This window comes from Gymnodraco acuticeps, unplaced genomic scaffold (assembly GCF_902827175.1).
Source record: "Gymnodraco acuticeps unplaced genomic scaffold, fGymAcu1.1, whole genome shotgun sequence".
Taxonomy (NCBI): domain Eukaryota; kingdom Metazoa; phylum Chordata; class Actinopteri; order Perciformes; family Bathydraconidae; genus Gymnodraco; species Gymnodraco acuticeps.
Window position 1 is genome coordinate 1,185,578 of NW_022990722.1, and position 20,923 is coordinate 1,206,500.

A 20,923-nucleotide genomic window follows, 5' to 3' on the forward strand; every position below is an offset into this window, starting at 1 on the left:
TTCAGACAGAACCGGATTTAGAGCTGAACACCATCTCCAGACAGAAAGGTTTTGCTGTGACCCTTGCAGACATCCACATTTTACCACTCGCTCATAAAATCCGAGAGGGCTCGATCTCACTTTGAGAGCTTAGATGAGAGCTATTTTTCCAGTGTTGAACTTTCACATTTTATTTCCTGCTAATGCAAGCGCACCTACCTTTAAAGTCACAGCAAATCCAAATAAATGATGTCCCCGATAAAGAAGCATGAGCGCAGAAGCAAAGGATCAGTCCAGGTAGAACAGTCAGAGGGAAGCTTGTAAATATGGTTCTTTATTGCACACATGACATTTGTTTTCCTTTTCTTTTGGTGTGAGCAACAAAAACTGGCATTACATGTTTTACACCCTACTCAAAATTCTCAGTCTAACCCTCTATAAAAACAAGGTAACACAAAACAAAATAAAGGCTACTTCACATAAAAACTTACAACTCCACACAAAAGAAAATATCTCACAGATTTTAGTGCACCACTATATGGATGAGGAACTTACAATATATACCATACTGGTATAATTTTAGGAAAAAATGTATTATACTTTTTAATGCATACTTATCACAGTCAAAAAAATAAAGAAAAACACAAAAATCCAGTGGGGCTAAAAAATAATTCTGTATTTTGGTAGCATTTGCCCTTTAACCACCTGAGTGCTAAATCGCTGAGACCAATGCTGATTGGTTAACCTGCCGCTTAACTCATTGGAGGAATGTTTGTTAAACAGAACAGAAGAAAAATAAAAGATTGACAGGTGAGAAGGTAGTTAGTAGATAAATGCACTGAATGCCCTGCGACAGAGAGCAGCAGTATGCAGACAGGCTCACTGCATACTGCGATCCTATTGGACGAACAGTTCTCAGGTGATCAGATTAAAAAAACAGGATCCATTAAACCAACGTTTAATGGTGGGAAACATCTGAGTTTCCAATGCTTGGTCAAACTTTCCCAGTTTGGATTTTAAAAAGTATTGTGCATTATGCTAATCAAGCATTTTTTTTTTTAATGCTTCACAAAAAGCTTTTGGCGAGATAAGGAAGACATAATTGGCACTTGATGAAGTACACAAATATATAGTTCCCAATCATAGGGAAAAAGGCACTTTAATCACAGGCAGTATTTGTGCTCTTTATAAAAGCTCAATTTATCGTATTTGTCATCAGCTTGGTGGTTGAGGCCTTTAAACCTCTGACATATAAAAAGCGAGGCTTTTGACAGCATAAATACTGTATTGAAGGATTTAATGGACGGATTTTAGCCTGAGTTGCTTACGGCACAGGGGAGCCGATCAAAAACATTAAAGGCCAATCCTACATTAATAAAATAAAAAAAGCTTTAGGCTGACAACACCAGATGTTAAAGGAGAAAAAAACGATTTAGGCTGGCTGCCAGTAATCCAATCTCTGTCTCTACTTGCTGGCATTCAAGCAGGTGCTAAAGGGGGAAACACCCGCTTGCTTTCAGATCAAAGCCACACATATGTTAATTTCAGAGAGGAGATAAATATTAAGTTTGATGTAAGACACTTTTAATCCTTGTTCTTTGCTTGCTGAGACATGAAGAGAATTGCAGCAGTTAAGGCCAAGTTGTTTTTTGTTGTGCAGATTTAAAAAGGAGGAAAAAAACAAAGAAATAAATCTGGAGGCATCACTCAGTGGGTTAAAGTCATAATAGGGATTAATGAAGTTAATCTTTTGCTTGTGTGTCAGTGTCAATACCTTGAATTAGTGGAGGAGGGGAAACAAAGCTGAATAGAGACAAGAGAGCTGAGTGAACCCAGGGACGAGAGCACTGACACAGGAGAAGAATGAACACACACTGGCAGTGTTTCAGACGGAAAACAATAAATACTAGATAGTGGAAATCCGTATCGGCATTTTACACTGGAAGGAAGAGGAAGGTTGTTTGATCCCAAAGTACTTCATATTGGCATGGTGTACTGGTGTGTGTCTAAGCCTTATGGGTGCTCCCAAATGGCCCAGTATTAGCCATTCTATCAATAAGCTGAATGGAGAGAAGTGCTCACCAAACAGGCAACAGCTGGGGATAACTGTAATGCTGCTATCCAGGCATAACAAGCCATGGAGAGAAAAGACTGGGGACAGCTTTAGGCTATCACACAACTCATCAATGTGTCGGTTGCAAATAACTCACTAAATCTACATGTGCTCATGAGAGGCTCTATACATAATTCACAGTTAAATTAATCCTTACAAGTTGACTAATATGCAGCACAGATTAGAACGAGCCCTGCACAGATTAATGCTTAGAGTTAGAGGACACTAGTGGACAATTTGTGTGCAGACAAATCACCCTTTTAATCCTGATGTACTTTGTTGAGCTGACCCAGAAGATAACCATTGAACTTAAATAATGTGCGGATTAAACCCCCCCCCCCCCCCCCCCCAGACACTGTGACACTTCCTGTGGTCTCACGGGGTCAGTGACACAGAAAGACAGGACAACTAACAAGAGTCACACAGCAGCGGTGTGACTGAGCGGGAAGTATGAAGAGTGTCAGCAGATTTCTCCAGCGGAGGTGAGAGTGCGTGAGCGGGAGTGAGGACGCTTATCAACTCGTGCAGTTTCCAGTTAGGTTGTGTGTGCATGTGTGTGTGTAGAGCATATGTGCAGTTGACTAGTGTGTGTGACTTTATGTATTGCGCGTGTCAATCAGTCAGTGTCAGTGGTGGCCAGACACCAGGTTTAATGTGTTAGTCCGTGAACCAGACCAAGGTAATACATTCATGAAACTGGTTAAAAACACAAGACAAAATATCAGCAAGTTAGTAAAATTCTTACTAAGAATGTTTTATTAAAATAAATGCCAAGAGGTTAATAAGAAAAATAACAGCATACACCATGAAAACTAAATGCAAGCATGTAAAAATACTTATGACAAGAAACTAATAAAGTAGCTAATGAGTTAAACAAGCTGGGAATTGGCAAGAAAACAAAACCAAATATAACAGGGAAAAGGCAACACTCCCCACAAGAGACAGTTTTCAAGATGTAGAAGGGGAGGGGAGGAAGAGAGGGGATGTTTAGGGAAGAAAAAAGCTGCAGTGGGTTTCATAAAAAAAAAAAGCACTCAGAAACAGGATTAATATACATATAAAATGAGATTAGAAAAATACATTATAAACCTGTAACAATGGCTGTTAATTACATTATTATACATGTAGTAGGCAGGCCAGAGAGATACGGTAGGTATAGAGTTCACCTTTCACCTGATGGACTTATCCAGCCTTTCACAATGACACAGCAAGTTGTAACATTGCAGAGGGAATTTTTTTTAATACTGTCAAATGCTGAATAGCCATCACTTGCTCCACTTTAATATTGCATTTCAATTTAAAATAATAACACTGAAAAAGAATAATTCATTGACCTTCCGGTGTAACAGCTTGATGAAAGAGCTATGAGTAGAAAAACAAACTGCCAAGGGTAATATTGGGATCTGAAAACTCCTCGATTTTATATTATGAGTTTATTTCACCTTCCAGCAATAAACTGTCAGTTGTTTCAATAACTGAAAACTATTTAGCTGTGAAATGGAGTTGCTCGTTTCATTATGCAGCATCTCACTCGGCCATTATAAATCTTGTGATTGTATTGATAGTTTGTTGTGAAATTGACATGCCGAGATACGGACTGGATGCTTTCAGTTTTCGGCTGTTGAAACAACGGGGAAACACTCCCTCCTTTCCATTACCTTGAACGTTATGTATTTTCATCGGCTCATGATCAAAACTTGTTCTGGCAGACGACTGCTTGCTATTGGCAGTTCAATTTGTTCTAGGAAGTTAGTCACAGTCACCAAAAATCAACATATGATCATTACAATCTAAATAAAAAGAGAACAAAACCTGCACATACAGCAGAGTAAAGGGCCATCAAGTAAAAGGAAAACAAAAAAATTATTTCAGGAAGACAAAACCATGGCACATTTTTTAGCTGGTCAAAACGACTGCTAATCTTTTTGCATAGAATAAGTCGGGTAGCGCCACGGTACGGTGGGAGCTACCCTGCTCGACTATTCAGAGCGTGTAACACTAGCCATCCTCTCTGCGCCGTCTCGTGGGTGCTGGATATTATTGAACACAACTGGAATACTCAGGAAACAGAAACCACTGTTGATAAGGCACTTTGATTTGATCTTTTTAAAACTCTCTCCAGGGGTCTCGCTCTGATTCTCGCTAACCTTTCAACGGTTATGACTGTTTTGGTTTTCGTCTTCCTCTCCAATCATATCCAAGTAACAGCACTTTTTTCCCTCACCCACTCCATTTTTCTGTTTTCCCCCTACACTACTTTTTTTATTTTATTTTTTCTGATTTTGTAACTGCAAGTAAAGTATCAAAAGCTAAAATTGCCAAAAATAGATTTTTAAATGTTTTTCTCTTCTCCAGCACCCTGTAAAATTATCTATTTTTTTTTTATCTCTTCTGTATTTGTATATGCAATGACAGATATCTACATTTTTTTATATATATATTTATATATATATATATTTATATATATAAGACGTATGTATAAAGCAATTTGAACAGGCAGGCATGGCTTTCACATCCTATTTTTTCTTGAGAGAGTTGAACAAAAGATTGTGGGCTCAGGAGCGAGACTACGATCACGGGGGGGGGGGCGCGACGACACATTGTGGATGCGCTTTCGGAGGGTTCGTCATTTGTTCAAAATAAATGTTTCGCTAATGAAATATTCAACACTAACAAGTATCTTTCTTATTGGCGGGAAGGCTCAGATTATGCCCACCCTTATGTCCCAACGGATGACTGGGGTTAGAAATAAAAGCATAAGAAAATAAAGGCCAAATGTTGAGATGCGAAAATGAAGAACATAAAGGAACAAACACTCTTTTGGCAATGTGGCTGGTGAAACAACTGAATATAGAAGCTTCATGAGAAAAGCATTTATGTACAGAACTTCAAAGTGCCCTTCCCCCTAGCAATGTACTGTAATTGGGTAGCGTGTGGATTTAGTGTTAATTGCCTGCGTTCACCTCCTCAGAAAAAATAGCATTAATGGGTCAAAACTCTTCTAACTGACTGGCTGTGAGCTCCAGCTGAAGGCAGGCACCACAAACTCACACCTTCCTAACTCTGAAACCACAGCCTCTGTGAGGCAGATGCATAATTGCAGATATATAATTCATTGGAAAACCCTTTGGCTAAATATGCACACTTAATACTTTTTTTGTCTTTTCAATCACAGCTCAGCTAACTCATTGAGATATTATTCTAAATACATCAGGCACTGTATAATGGATGTAGTGTGGATGGGGGCGTAGCGATGGTCAGTAGCTAATAAGCTCTGCTCCAAAGTCCCCGAAGCCTCAGCACACCCTACTTTCATTGTAGTATTAATTAAAGACACACACACACAGACCCATCAGCCCAACTAGTGACCTTCCCATCATGCCCCTCATCATATCTTATTACTGCTGCCTGCTTCAAACATAAGATTGCTTTTTGTTTTCCAGAGGAAACCACCTGCATAATTTTGGCTTGTCAATTTCAGGCAAAGCTAATTAGTCAAATTTGAACAACAAAATCAAGTGAAAACAAAAATGAAAATAAAAGAGACAAGAAAAACACATAAATCATAAAAAGCTCTTTTTGCAATCATTTCAGCCATGCTTTTAAAAACAGACAGGAAGCTGTTTGGAGGGGCACACCCAGAATGTGTCAGCTCATAATGACATTTTAGAGCTCAACAACTGCACTACATGTGAAAAATGACAGAAATTAAACAAGTTAATGTGAGTGTGTGTTCTCTTTCCTTCTGTTTCTTTTTCTCTCCTTATAGGTGGGTGTTGGGACAGGGTGGGGCAGGAAGGGGGGCTTTTAATCGTGTTTCTGTTTAGAGGGAGGGGGTGATGTCATTACTCTGAAACCAAACGGTTTGCATCAAATAGATTGGTTCATTGAACTTTGATTCAAACAAGTGAGGTCACCAAATTAGAGTGATTAAAAGAAGGGTGGGCGGACAGGTGGGGTGGGGGTCTTTATTGCTATATAATTCAGTGCAGATTTATGAGTAATATCACAAACACATCCACCCACTATATGATTCATGAAGAAAAAGAAAGAGAAAGAATGGGAATTGAACTCAATGAACAGAGGGAAAAAATGAATATTACACAACTGTTGGGTTGGTTGTGTTTCTGTGAAGATTCTGCGTTGGTTTCTATGTTTTGTCAGTGTTAGGGTAACTGTATGGGCAGGCGCCTCTCTCTCTCTCTCTCTCTCTCTCTCTCTCTCACTTGCGTCCGAGAGGCTAGCAAAAGGCAATTACCAGTTAACTGATCAGCAGGCAGGCTTGGGGCGGCTCGTCATTGGGTGAAGAGTTCAGAGGTCAGAAGGTCATGTGTTAGTTGCCGGTGGCGGCTAGGTGGTTAGAAACAAAAACAAAACAAACAGAAAAAAAAGATAGAAAGGATATTAGTGTCAGCAAGAAGAGACTGGAATGACATCATTTTAACAATAAAATGAATGCAATCTCTTATGTCGCCCCCTGCTCCTAATTCCCATGCCATGTGAGATGAACCCGGCTAATCTCATTATAATCATGACGCCGTCACATCATGATGCCAACTTCTAAGCCCCCACCCTGAACCAGGAAGCTTGGCGGTTTAATTTAAGCGCACATTGCCCCCAAAATCCAAACAGGAGCCAAGAGAGGTCGAACAGACAAACAGAATAAGAACAAAAATCTAGTGTTTTAGTGTCTTTAAAGTTGGAGTGCACGTTACAAACAGTGTGATTAGTCGTGAGGAGACTCACTAATGTTATGTGAGGGGTAACTGTGACTAGTGTTACATGTGCAATGAATAGATGAATCGATGTTTTCCCGATTCTTTCTCTTTATTTAGCAGTATATCTTTATATAATATAAATATACACAGGAACCATAAATACATTTGATATAAAATGCTCAAATATAAAAATGACAGTACCTCATGTACAACTGAAATGTTTAAATGTGTTTTTTTCAATCTATATGCAATACAGTGGAGAGAATGCAAGCTACCTCAGCTTATGTCTGTGCGTGCTAAATAAAGGTGAAATGTTGCGCGGTAGCAGCAGTGCTACGTGTCTTCTGCCTACCAGGTCTCAGATACAGTAAAGAAATGTTTCTCCTTTTGCTTTGCTCCTTATGAGCGACGGAGATAAATCATGTATGGGAACAAACCTGCTCCATTTTAGGCTCTAATCTCACATCAGAGGAATGTCATTATACATGTCGACGCTGCCTGCTAAATACTAGCTGTCCTGGTGTCACAGCTGCATAAACCAAAAGCTGTTCAAATGACTTTTGCCTGAGCTTTGACATATACACCTTCTACATATACTGTATATGTTAAGTACTTAATGTAAACAAAATGTGCAGACCACAATCAACCATTTAGCTGGTGTGTGGGTGTATGGGGTGGGAGAGGTGGCAGGGGGAAAGGAAAACAAAATACAATACAGACGAGATACAAATTCCCAACTAAGGCATTGAGGCATAACAGGCATAATAATCATTGAAATTCATCAATCAATAGCAGAGTGTAGCTATAGGAGACTAAACTGACCTCTGTCAGCGGTCACAATCCTTTGGTAAGGATGGACCCGCGTGTCATGCCGTCTCACTTTAGAAGCCATTGCACCTAGATTGTAATAGGTCCACAAGGTTAGAAACCATTCACTTTGAGCAGGGGAAAAAAACAGTCATCTTTTACAGTAATAACATTCACATTTTTAACCATTAGCATACTAATGCTTGAATACAATAATAGACAGAATAGAACATAATACAGATTATATCACATGTACACACACACACCACAGAGCTTTTCTTTTGCTTGTAAAAAATGCAGTAGAAAAAAAGACTACGCAATCATTTTTGGAGTTTTACTAGGTATTTAAAAATGCATAACTTAAGTAATAAAAATCCACAGTGCTCAGAGTTATATAGAGGACTCTTTGAAAAGGGGCAGGCAAAGGGTACAGGCTCCTGGGCTGTCTGGGAAAAATAATGTGATTCTTCCTCTCGGATCCAGGGGAATCGAGAGGAATTTGTCTCTTTATTTTGAAAGGTGGGGAATCCAATACAGCTCTGATGGTAATTGAATAGTGCCAGACAGCACCTGCCTCTCCCTCTCCCTCTCTCATTTTCTCTTTCCCTCTTTCACCATTTCTTTCCAACTCAATCTGTCCACTGGCGGTAGAGCCTGTCATTCTCCTCTTATATATGTCACAACTGATTCCTTCCTGCTGCAGTGCTTGACTCTGCCTGGTGTATAGGACACACACAAACTGTTTGCGTGTCATTGTATGTTCAAGTGCTACAAAACCTGACGCTCACAGGAACACTGAAAATAAATCCAGCCCTCCCAAAGGTAGAGGGGACTTTGGAAAACAATTATAGTTTTCCAAAGATTTGTTCCTGGTATTGTCAGGTTAGAGGGAGTTTTGGCTTATAACTACACAGCCACCTACACTACTCTGAAGAAGCAGATGGCCTGACATTTCTTTATTCTCAGAGCAGTCAATGTCGGCTAGATACAGTAGCACAGGCAGCTGAACCAAGTGCATGAGTGTGTGTGAGCAAGAGTGTGTTCCACAGGGCCCTGTGTTGCTGAAGGCACCAATCGATAGTATGAGTAAATAAAATGCACTAAGCTGGTGTAACCCTGCAAGTTAAAGAGAGGGAAGCCACTCAACTGCCCCAGTCTGTTCTGCACATGACTCCCAGAGGCGCATCCAACACACAGGTCAGCTAAAATCACGCTCGTGTCTGCTGCTGCCTGATGATCCCTGGGACAACATTAGAGGACTACTGTGTCAAATTAAAGCTGGCAAGCAACTGACGAAGGCTTCTTCTGTCTGGAGGGGGAAGCGTTTTGCTTTTGTTCACTAAAGCCTCGATACAACATATGATGCATCAGACTCTGTTGCATCAATATCTGAAAATGGTTCTCTTTGGTCGCAGATGTGTTGAGCTTAAGCACCAATGAGATTGAATATAATATACAGACCCTTGTATTGAACTGTCCTCCTGACACAGAAACTAAGGGGAGCGTCAGGTGTTAGCACAGAGCTAAAGTTCAAGAGGGGTGAAGCTATAACAATGGAGAGAGGGGAAGGAGAATAAAAAAAGGGAAGACTGGAGGAATGTAATGAACATCACCAGTGGGAGTGAGAGGGGAACTATCTGCAGGCATCAAGGCCCGCCTGCAGTGAACAGTGCAGAGAAATAATTTCAAAAGCTGCAGAAATCCAAGGGGATCTGCCGCCAGACTGAATATGCCTGCAGGCCAGTGCATGGAGGGGTTAGGGAGCAGGCTGTGTGTATGCGAGTGTGTTTCTCTCTGCATGCCTCATTTCACAGCGAGGCAAGTCCTCTTATATGAACCTTGCAGAAAAAGAGGCTATGTAAACCTGAGAGCATTAATGTTTGGCGAAAGCGTCATTAAAACTGTGAATATACCTTAGTCTAGATTATAAAGAAAACTTTCCAAGAGCCTAGCCCTCACAGGGTCCTTTTTGTCACCCTTTGCCTTTTTAATACAGTGTCCATATGAGCCACAAAGCTGGTAATCTCATCACCCAGAGCTTCACCATCACATCCACCCTGTAAGTTTGTCTGTTTTTCATCTTCAGGTGGACACGACATATTTACCTTTCAATAAGTCCTGACTGTGGCTCATGGCAGCCGCGTCCAGCATCCCCGCTCCGGGGTAAAAAAAGCTGCCGTCGTGTCCAGGCTGGCCAAAGTTGGCTGTACCTGCTGGACCCATGCTAGCCCAGGCTCTCTTACCAAGAACCCCACTGTGATCGATGGGGTACTCAAGCAGGGAGGTGGGTGCCAGGGCGTAAGGGTAATCGTAAGGGGTGGTGTAGATAAGCCCACCATCCGGTGAGGGAGGCACCAGAGTGGGGGCGCCATTGGACATCATGGCAGCCATTTGAGGTTGCCGGATGAGGTTCATGATTTGGCCCCCACCGGGTGTTTGGGGCCGGAGCCCCTGGGGAGGCAACACCTGACCCGTGGAGGTTATGAGACGTTGGCCTTGAGCGGCTGCTGCCGCCGCTGCAAGAGAGAATGCAAGGGTGGCTGCCATAAGCAAGAGAGTGAAGGACAGGAGTAGAAAAGAAAGAAAGAAGGACAAGAGATAAAGGTGTAGTGTGGTCATAATCACAGATGAACAGTGAAAGGTGAAAATACAAAAGGAGGAAAAAGAAGGGGGAACGGGAATGGCAGGTAGAGGGAAGAGGAAGGGAGCAAAAGGAAAAATTAGTCCATGCAATGATCATGGTGGTGAACCACAAAAGCCACAATCTGTTGCAAAGGAAAATTAACATAGCCAGACAAAATAATAAAATGCCCCTTACACCAAAATACAAGCACACAATGCTGCAGTCATCCCCAATGCATTCAAAGCATACAAATCACCATGGCAGCGATACATTCATCTACTGGAAATGGCATAGGAGAGGTAAACAACACACATGCCAACAGAAATAGAGCTGTTGATTATGTGGAGAGGAGAAACACTCAAATAAGAGCAAGTTTCACTAAAGACTCTTCAGGAATCAGTGAGCATAATAGTAACCTATATTTCATTTGTTACAACTTATAAAATGTTGATCCCACACATAGTCAGCAGTCTATTTAAGTTGGAGAAATACAAATGAACACAAAGATCATTTTTTCAAGTGGTTCTGCATCAGCGCGCACCGTGAGCTGTGCCACACAAGCTTCCCCAAAGGCAGGTCAATTTATTTCAGAGCCATGGTAACTACGGTTAGATGGTGGGCCAGTTCATCATGGTTAACATATTAGCAGATGTTAAATTAGGAAAATGAAACGGTGAAATTAATCAATTCTAGTTTCATTTCATACATTTGCACACAAATATAATACAGAAAAACCCAGTTTTTGACGTTTGAATTACATTTTGATGATAATTATTAGGAAAGGGTCCAGAGAGTAAGTGCACTAGTCTTTAACTAATATGTTAGATGATGAAATAGTTTGGCCTTTAAATCTTTTTTATATATTTGGATCCAGGATGTGATTATGCATTTAGAAATTGGTGATTGAGGAGCAAACCCTGTCGATATGTGAGCTAGTGACCAACATGCAGAGTGGAGCAATGTGCTGAAAGTTTAGCATCCGCAAAAAAGCAAGTGATACAGAGCGATGGCTTCTGGATTGCAGGAGGGGATGGATGGAGGAATGGATGGAGAGGAAAGAAATACGGAGTAGAACAGAATGGAAGTTGGTGTACTCATGGAGGAGTAGAGTAGGTAACATGTTTGGAGAGCTTGAGAGAGAAGAGTTCTGCTAGTGGTGAGAAATAAAACATCGTATGTACACAGTAGTTAAGACTAGACATTATTAAAAAAAAAGGTAAACAGTATTACTTAATGCCAACTACAGAACAAATATATATACATAAGTAAGGTCAATGATGTTAAAAGATTAGTTGTTTATGGTGAATATATTAAACTGGCCGACGTGTGCATGGAGGCTCACTTACGTGTTTTGAGGTTGTTGTCCCTGTATGTCCCATTGAGAATGGCCAGCTCCATCAGCTGCATCTTCTTCAAATTGTCTTCTCCCTCCGCCTGTGGAAAAACAGAAATTTTAATGTCCATTCACAATAACACACCACACACCAATTCCAATTAATTTCACAAGCTGAGGCCCCTTTATAGGCCAATTGAAACAAGCCACATGACGACCATTTCACCAAACTACATGCCCGGGCGTCGTTAGAGATCTACAGTGGGGCAGCTAAATCATTTAGACAATGCATGTCATCTGTTCTCCTCCAGCACCGCTTGGATTGGGAATGTATTTAGGGAAACAGAGATTGAGATAAGCTAAAGTGCTGTTGTCATGGCAAAGTGCCATGTTGTTACCAAAACGCTGACAGACACATTAAGTGTGGGAATGCATATTCATAATCTATATCAGAAGGATAATTACTGTAATTTTCTTTGCTCCCTTGTGCGCAATCAAATTCGCAATAAACGCCCAGGCTAATGTCAGTCCTGTCAATTAATGTTTGGATAAATAAATACAAAAGCCGCAGCCACTGTCATTATCGCCAAATTAGGGGACCGAAATTATTCTCGGAAAGCAATTAAGATAGTACCCCCCTCCTACTTACACCCATTCATTCCTCCCCCTTTCCTTTCTGCACTCCCACCTCCACCCTCAAACTCCATTTCCCCTGAAGCAACCAAACACTCAATAACCATGACAACACAACAGCTCCTGTGATTTTCCAGGTTGTACACCATTATTTAAGCAGGCCCTTATGTGAATGACTCCAAAGTGAAGGGTGCAGAGACAGCATGCCTTGGTGCCCTCGGCTCCACCTTAAGTGAACTATTGACTGCTATTAAAAAGTTAGATTAAAATGCTTTATCATTTCAACTCACAAATACAAAAAAGGTGGCTTTTGCATTGTGCATCTGCACTTGAACACATCATGGGCACACAGAGAAAGGCCTGTTAGGTGTGGCAGTAATAAAGGCAGGATGGTAGATACTGAACTCCTCCGTACTCTATTCTATCTCTGCACAGATTGTGTCTCCTGGACCAAGTTTAACAACAGTATGCGGCTCTATTCTCAGAGGATGATAAGGAAAGAAAGACATGGAAGGGGAGAGGGAAAGAAAAGAAAAAAGAATGAGGGCTCGGAGTTAAGCCCTCCCATGAGACTCCTCTTCAACACGGCCACAGAGAGAGGAAGAGAAAGAGCGAGGTTAAGCAAGAGAAAAGGTGACAGAGGCTGGCCTCCCTTGACTAAATATAAGTCAAGGCAGTGGCTTCAGAGCACTCACATTATTCAACTGTGTGTGTGAGTGTGTATGTGTCTGTGCAACGTTTAGCGTACCACAGAGCTGCCAATTAATGAAGCACGGAAATCTCTACTGCTTTCTTTCTCTTGCTACCTCTGCTCTGGCTCTCTTTTCATTTAATGAGGAAACCTCAGTTTTTACCAAACTATATCACTTTACTGCAAAAACAGACACAAGGCAACTAAAGTCAACACTACTTATAGTGTACACACATATGGTACTTCAAATGTATTATCAATGAATTATTAATTGTGTTCAGAACTGTATCAAGGCAATCACCACATTTTTGTTAACTAAATTAACAGGTTAAATATAGAAACTAGAATTACACAAATGTAATCTAGAAACCTATAACCGTGCAAAAACCCAGGTAACCCTTTGACAAGCCACATTACGTTTCCTCCTTAACAACCTTAGAGGTTCACAGAGAACAACTTCACATGCTGTGTCAACAATGATAACCATGATAGGCTAATTAACATGGCGTCGGTCAATGGCAACCATTGCTAATATTGGCAAATAAACCCTACTGAATGGACAGCCCTAATCCCTAATATGTAAACATGCGTACACAAACAAATGAACAATCCCTAAAACAGCCGCTTAACAACTGAAAGGGAGCAAGTTACCATTATTGAAAACAATTTCCAATCACTGTTACTTTCTCTTCTCCATCTTCCTCCTTATTTACATCAAAACACTAAATCAGAACTTGCCCTCTACAACTTCGACTGAAAAAAGGCTGCTACCACATAATAAAAACAGCTGTTCTATTCCTTTTGTCTTTCTGCATGTATGTGTATCTCACAACAACTCTGCCAGTTGTTCTTTGGAAGTGAGCCAAGCCGACTTCCTAGACAACGCTGAAAAATGTGAGGGGAGGAAAAGACAAAATATAGAACACAACTTCTCCAGATGAAATTCATAAGAAGGGGCTGAATGTGTAAAGTCTTCAAAGCTTAAAACATCTGTTGTAACAATAAATCAAACATTTGCTTTTACTTTTAAGAGTCTTTGTATGGAGAGCTGTATAAATTCAAATCCATGAAGGATGAAACCGTTCTTTGCTAGCTAGCTTTACCTGGCACACAGGCCTGCTGTCTCCCAACAATCCTTTAAATGGCTACTTAGTCGTGCCTCTTACATGAAGCACAGGATGTACTCATGAACAAGGTGTATTCCTGAAGTACGAGTGCAAACCAGAGAACTACAGATCCTTCGTGGCTACACTTAAATACTTTGTGAGAAGACTGACCTTTTAAATTAGACAAAAATAATGAGCACATTTGGGGGTTGGTTTCTCACAAGAGTGAATGTTTGAAAGGGAGAACAATGTGGGTAGCTCAGCAAAAGGCTGCAGGCTAAGGACAATTGCACGCAGAGATATGTGTGTGCTGTATGATGATGGATCTGCAGGGTTCTGAGGGTTAAATGAGCGCGGGGTAAGAGGATGCCACCATCTATCCAACTTTGCATAGGTGGCACACTTCCTGTTGAGAGGAGAGACACACGAAATAGAGGGCAGCGAGAGAGGAAGAGCACAGATGCTGCTGCGAGGATGAGGTGTGCGCTGCTGTGTGTGAAATGTGTGTATCCCCAGTGGAGTGCGGATGCTATAGCTCCATCTTCTCACAAACAGTTTGTTAGCTAAAGCTCCCAAACCCTGACATATCATTTCTGTTGTGAAACAAGCCCAATTCCCCCCCCATCAAAACACAAATTCCCTGCTGAAAAGTGTTCCTACTTTTCTCAGTTATTGTTCTCTGTGGTACAGTGTTAGCGTCCTGGTTTACACACAGTGCTTCTCAAAGTGTGGTCCGCGGACCACTGGTGGTCCGTGAGCGCCCCCTAGTGGTCCGTGAGTATATTGGTAAAATTTCACATTTGAAAGAAATACATTTATTTAAGTTTTTCGCACTCTCGCGGGAATATCTTCGCAATGGAACGAGCTTAAGTTTCACTTTCGATTGCATGATATAGCCCAGATAAACACCTTCATCACACATGTTGCCACTTGTTGGTACCATTTTCAGGCGATTTGTAAAAAAACTATGTGTTTTTGGATATTTGTGGAGTTAGGTGGTCCGCGAGTGTTTTTTTACTGGTTAGGTGGTCCTTGGTATGAAAAAGTTTGAGAAACACTGCACTAGGACACAACCAGTAGGGTAGGGGATTCAAAATGGCTGCAGATCAGGAGAAAACAAAAGATAATGGTGGCGTCACAGCTGGAGTGGACTGACTTCAAATGTGTAGCCCCGGTTGGATTGGGCCAGCTTCTTGCAGCGGAAGCACAGCTCAGATGAATGTTTGATGAACAGTGCCAGAGAGAGCAGTTAACACTTTAATGTTGCCTCGCTCAAGGTGTCACCACAACTCACTGACTCCTCAGAGTGAATGCACCACCCATAATAAAACATTCCCTCAGACGGAGATGTCACTAGGACTTTGTGTGTAGACGGTGGTGTGTTTGTGTCGGTGATGATCTGTCTGCTAGAATTCCCGGGAGAGGAATAGCTGCTGGTTTATACAATAGTAGGAATGAGGAAAGGAAGTTTCCTTTTATCATCCCTAACACGCACGTAACAAACACTCACACACACGCTCCTGTCCATCAGCGAAAAAGCCACTCAATAAAGCTGCTCTATCCACAAGAATCAGATTCAATCAATGAGGCCTATTTGTGAAATCAGCAGAGCGGTAAAAGCTATCAGGAAGGAGCAAGACAGAGGGATGAGGGAAGGAGGGAAAGGGAGCAGGAGGTAGGGACAGGGAGACGGGAGTGCGATGAGCTAGAGTAGGTGAGCCGTGTCCCCATGCCAATACCTGACAAGCCTGCAATGAGGTCACTAGATGCATGCTAAATCACTGTCATGCTGCACTCTTTTCTGATCAAAGCTTGTGTTCATATGTTGATGACAAACAAACTGTAGCTAATGCCAAGTGTTACAGATAATACAACTTATGTTCAATGTTGTATACCGTGCATGTGGATGAGAATAAGCAACAGATGAGCAACTGTCTCGTCATGTTTATAGGGCTGCACCCTTACTCTCCCCAGCAGCCCCACTCCAGGCCCTTTCCCATCCATCTCACCCCAGATAAACACAACAGGCGCCTGGATTAGCTTGGATGAATTTGCTCATGTCTATGGCTGCAACTGAGGGGGAGTTTTTAACTCATATCTGGCAACAGTCAGCGTCTATGCAGCTCAGCTAACAGCTCAGCTTGCAGAGATGAAATGATGAGCAGAGAGAGGAATAGAAAGAGAGGTGGAACAAAAGATTACCACGAGGAGAAAAAGCGCTGCAGACTTGTACAAGAGAAAGCATGAATGATTGTCTTTGAGTTGGTGGTGAGATGGAGAGATTTGCGAGGAGAAGAAAGGGATAGCTAGAGAATATGAGACAAGAAAAGACAGACAGCATAGTGAAAACCAATTTGTCTTCTCCCTAGTGGGCTGACATTGGCTAAGGCCTGCTTTCCTTTCCTGGCCTCACTGCCAGTCCACACACACCTACCCCCCCCCCCCACACACACACACCCCCAAACACACACCTATCGTAGGCCTTAGCAGGGCCAGGCTCTCTCCAACTACTCCAATTACCTCAGCAGTAAACACAGCCTGCCCTGTCGGCCTCCTGGGATACAGAGAAAGGCAAAATGTGTAGAACTGAGAAGGAGAGGGGAGGGAGGAACAGAATCTGCAGAATAGAGTGGAGGAGGTGGTATTGGGAGCCTCGTGGAGGAAGGAGTAGATGACTTCATGTAGAGGGGTGGAACTGGTAGTTGCTGCAGCTGGTTTTTCTCCCGTTCCCCTCCCTAATTCGCCTCCCTTTTGGTTCCTTCCCAAACTCTAACATCTGGAGGAAAATGATTACTCTCGCAACGCTGCCAAGACGACTTATCAACAATTCCACACTCTCCAGAAGCATAGGGTTAGGGAGAGGAAGGAATGAGTACTTGTAGCAAGCTTCAAAACATCTCTGCACTAAATAAATAAGTGACAAGAAAGTTTTATCAATTCCAGTCAACTAAAGCAAACTTTGGTTGTTGGATTTGGATAGGAAATAAGAAACACATGTGCAGCAAACCTGATTTCCATTGTTGCATGGAAAAGACTATAAACTACTCCGGCAACATCACAAACATGCCACCCACACACCTTTTTCTTTCTAAAGGAAAACCATGCATCAATCAAATATGAGGAATTAAAAGCTACATATATACTAGGGATGCCAGCGATTATTCGATTAATCGTTACAGTCTCCATAATCGAATATTATTTTTAAAAATCGATTTTATTTATATATTTTTTAATTATTATTTATGTTTTTTTTTTTTCTGGCTTAGTTTCAACCAAAATATAGACTAATGCTAATAGTAATAGTATTAACAATTGTAAATGGCCATTGGTCACACCACCAGTTTGTTTTACTGTAAACTTGGAGGAAGCCTGCGTGCAGAGCAGACTGCTGCTGCAGCACGCTACACACCGCCCCCACCCCCACCCGAACCCCCACCCTCCCTCACACGTGCGACTAAAGATGAACAAAGCGGCAGGTAAAAAGAGTTCCTCCTCGTGGAACAATAGGCTAATTATTGAATGTATTTCAATGCTGCTATTATTAATACAGGCTACATGATGGTGGTTTATTTTTTGTTATTGTCTAAAGTGCCTGCCATTGCCTTTATTAATTTATTTATTGCAATGCAGCTATTATTAATAATACAGGCTACAGCCTGTATTAATAATAGCATTGCAATAAATAAATTGCTATAATAATATTTATTGCAATGCTGCAATTATTAATACAAGCAGCCTGTATTTAATAATGGCAGCATTGCAATAAATACATTGTGCGCACATAGCGCATCTCCAAATAAAGGCAATGGCAGGCACTTTAGAAAATAACAAAAAATAAACCAACATCATGTTGATGTTGGTTTATTTGTCGTTTATACTGTTAAACATGTTCCAGTAAAGACAACAACGGAATTCCTTTTGTCTGAGTTTTTTTTTATGTCGATTATTCGATTATTATTCGCCAGGGCTGCCGAATAATCGATTTTGATCATGGTCAGTTTCTGGCAACCCTAATATATACAATAAATGAAAACACACAAAAGCCGTTTCACTTGTCAATAATAAGGTCTTGTGGCAATCAGGAGAAAAAAAACATGAACCGCTAAACAAACCTATCTTCTAAATCATAAAAAAGCACTTAAAAGTGTGTTGGAGTAGTAATCCATGTCTTTCTAAAAAATCACAGCTGCACTTTCAAAGGCAATTATCTCTCTTCTGCCTTGCTCCTCAGCTTTTGTGAACACATCTGCCGAGGGGAATCAGGCGTCAACTGTATTTTATTTTCCCCGAAAGAACAACAACGCAATCTCCTGCAACTCTCCTCTCTGATTTATACCTTCCCAACACTCCAGCAAAGCCTCTTTATTTCTTCCTTCCTCCTTTGCTCCCTTCCTCACTCCGAGACAGCTCTGTTAGCAACTGGCACCATTAGTCATGCTAAACCACCAACACACTTGCTCATTAGCATAGAAGTGAACCTGACTCCAGTCAGATTATTACAAACTCATCACGGCTGCTCCGCCCCATTACTGTCAATCACGCAGCTTACTGGGGTACAGCTGAAAGTGGCACATTACAAAGTCAGGAACTAACTTTTGTGTTAAGACTTCATTTTCCTCATCGTAACAAAGCTCATAAGTGCTAAGTCCACAGAGTAAATGTGTGCCATCTGATGTAGCGAGGGTGGGTGTTGATGGTGCGACTACATGTTGCAGTGAAGTTTTATTTAATTGGTGGAGACTAGTTTGCTCCCAGAGCTCCTGCTGAGGCAATCAATAAAGGGCAAGGTAAGTATGGGTGGCGGGTGCAATCTGGGCCTTGGCATTAGCACCTGGATCTATGGGGCTTATAACAGCCAATAATTGTGCTTAAAGGAGTGAAGTGGGCAGCCTTGGTTCTCTCTGCTAGTCCCATCAATATCAACTGACACACACGCACCAATACAAAGACTTGTGCTACCGACAGGATAAAATACAGGAACAAGAGAAGGAAAGAAAATGTGTTTTTTTTTCCTTACCAGCTCACTGCACTTTTCTAAAAACTGAAAGGAATAATATCAGTTTTTCATTTCCAAAAGTACAAGGAGGAAAGCTGTGCCGAAATCCTGAGTGATCTTGTTTATCCTCAGAAACTGGGCTGGGTTTCCCATGTAACATAATAGCATTAAGAGCGGATTAAACTTCATATAAATAACCTAGAAAATATATACAGATTTAACAAGAAGATTTAGATATATTATTAAAAGCTTGTTGGCCTGCATCGGATTGAACAAACAGATGATGTTACAGACTAAGAGCAGGAGGGATCACTCAGTCACACCATGTTGCACAGCCCAACAAACAGCTGTCTGCTTTTCTTGTCCCCTTTTTCTCATCATCTGTTCCCTGCCTACCAAATTCCTTCTCGTCCCTGTCCTCCCAGCTCATATTCTAAATATGCACTTTCAGTCCCTACCTTATTCGTTCACTTCTTTTCCATTTCTCTTTCCCTTTATCCCCCATTCCACCCGGCTGCCAGACGGAGTATTGTTCTGTCGCTGCGATCCTTTAATGCTATCCAATCGAGCAGGGAATATCTTGAAGGGATTTGGCCAGGGATGATTTGGGAGCTTTAAATACTGCTAGGGGATTTGCATCATTCAGAGATCCTGACTCCTAAAACAGGGGGAAAAGTACGTCCTGCAAGATGTGGATTCAAAGCTGGAACCTTTTGGAGGGATCTACCTGGGCAAATGCAGCCAGCACATGTTTTAAACTATTTTTGAGAAACCTTCTTTCGATATCCGTGGCCTATTTTGCCCACATCCCCGTCAGATACTCACATGCTAGGATGAACATGTGAAAGATCTGGGAGTCCAATTCATTCACATGAAACTGAATCTTTTCTACACTTCAAAAATATGTCAGCATGTTACTAAAAGACGAATAAACGCAACTCTTTTACTGATTTGAATAACTGATTAAGCTTGGATGCCAAATCAGTTCCTTACAATACATTAATAAGGAGGATATTTCGTTTTCTTTGCATGATAGTTTTATAGATGTTGTGTGTTCATGATGAAGAAAGAAAACATTGGGGACTCAACGGGGCTTTTTTTGAACAGAAAAAGAGCCTTTGGGTTTTGGCTCCTCAACAAACATCATGGAAAAGCAAGTCCGTGAAGTAAACAGCAAGTGAAGTATTACAAACATCCCCCTTAAGTACAAAAAGAGAAAAGAAAAGAAGGGGACGGTGATAAACAAACCCAACGAACCCATGTGAGATAAAAAAAAAAATGCTTCCACGCTGGAGACACCACCAAAAGCCATCAGTCTAGAGTCGGCTGGTGGGGCTGAGAGAATGGAGTTTGAAATGAGTTGAGCGACGGCTGGCAAAGCGAGACATCGCAGACTGCAGGAGCTGAATTTGATGGGCGGCCTTTGGGCTCCTAAACGCTGAGCTCTACACAATCCTATTTTCCTGACTAAACACTGGGACACAAAGTTGCTGGAGAGGCAGAGAAGAAAGCGGTGTGTGCATATGTGTGTGTTCCCACTTTGCAGATGTTGAAGCCTGGCCCTGGTAATGCCCTGGGGGAAGTTCAGAACATACTGTGGATGGACAATGCATAAAGCAGAATATGTGAGAAGGACAAAGGAGCAGAGTGGCAGAGAGACAATGTCTCAATCAGCATTGGACCTTTGGAGATGCAGGGTCCTGCCTTACAATGGACGCACACACATGAAAACATCCCCCCACACATCTGCATTTCCTTGCCTCTCTGAAAGGGGATTAAGGGGACCTTCAAAGAGAGGCAGAGAGATTGGCCAGGGGCCGGCTGGGTCCCTCTCCTTTCCACTGGAGGAGCAGGGCAGATTAAAACTGCCCGGGCTCCTCCGCCTGCCTCGTTACCCGCCCCCTCTTCCTGCACACTGTATTAT

The 20,923-nt window shown here is 41.7% G+C and overlaps 1 protein-coding gene across 3 annotated transcripts in view; it reads right to left on the minus strand.

Moving 5' to 3' along the window:
* Positions 1-292: 292 nt before the first annotated feature.
* qkia (QKI, KH domain containing, RNA binding a) overlaps positions 293-20,923 on the minus strand; it is an 85,467-nt gene continuing 64,836 nt past the window's right edge. Inside the window, exons 5-8 of one of the 3 annotated variants that reach the window (XM_034231703.1) lie at positions 11,587-11,674; positions 9,723-10,157; positions 7,633-7,707; positions 293-6,442 (exon numbers count right to left, since the gene is read on the minus strand). In XM_034231703.1, coding sequence (XP_034087594.1) covers positions 6,426-6,442; positions 7,633-7,707; positions 9,723-10,157; positions 11,587-11,674 — 615 coding nt within the window. In that variant the 3' untranslated portion in view covers positions 293-6,425. Of the gene's footprint in view, positions 6,443-6,896; positions 7,708-9,722; positions 10,158-11,586; positions 11,675-20,923 lie in introns of those variants that run through there. The other 2 variants (XM_034231704.1, XM_034231702.1) reach the window with 2 other exon arrangements.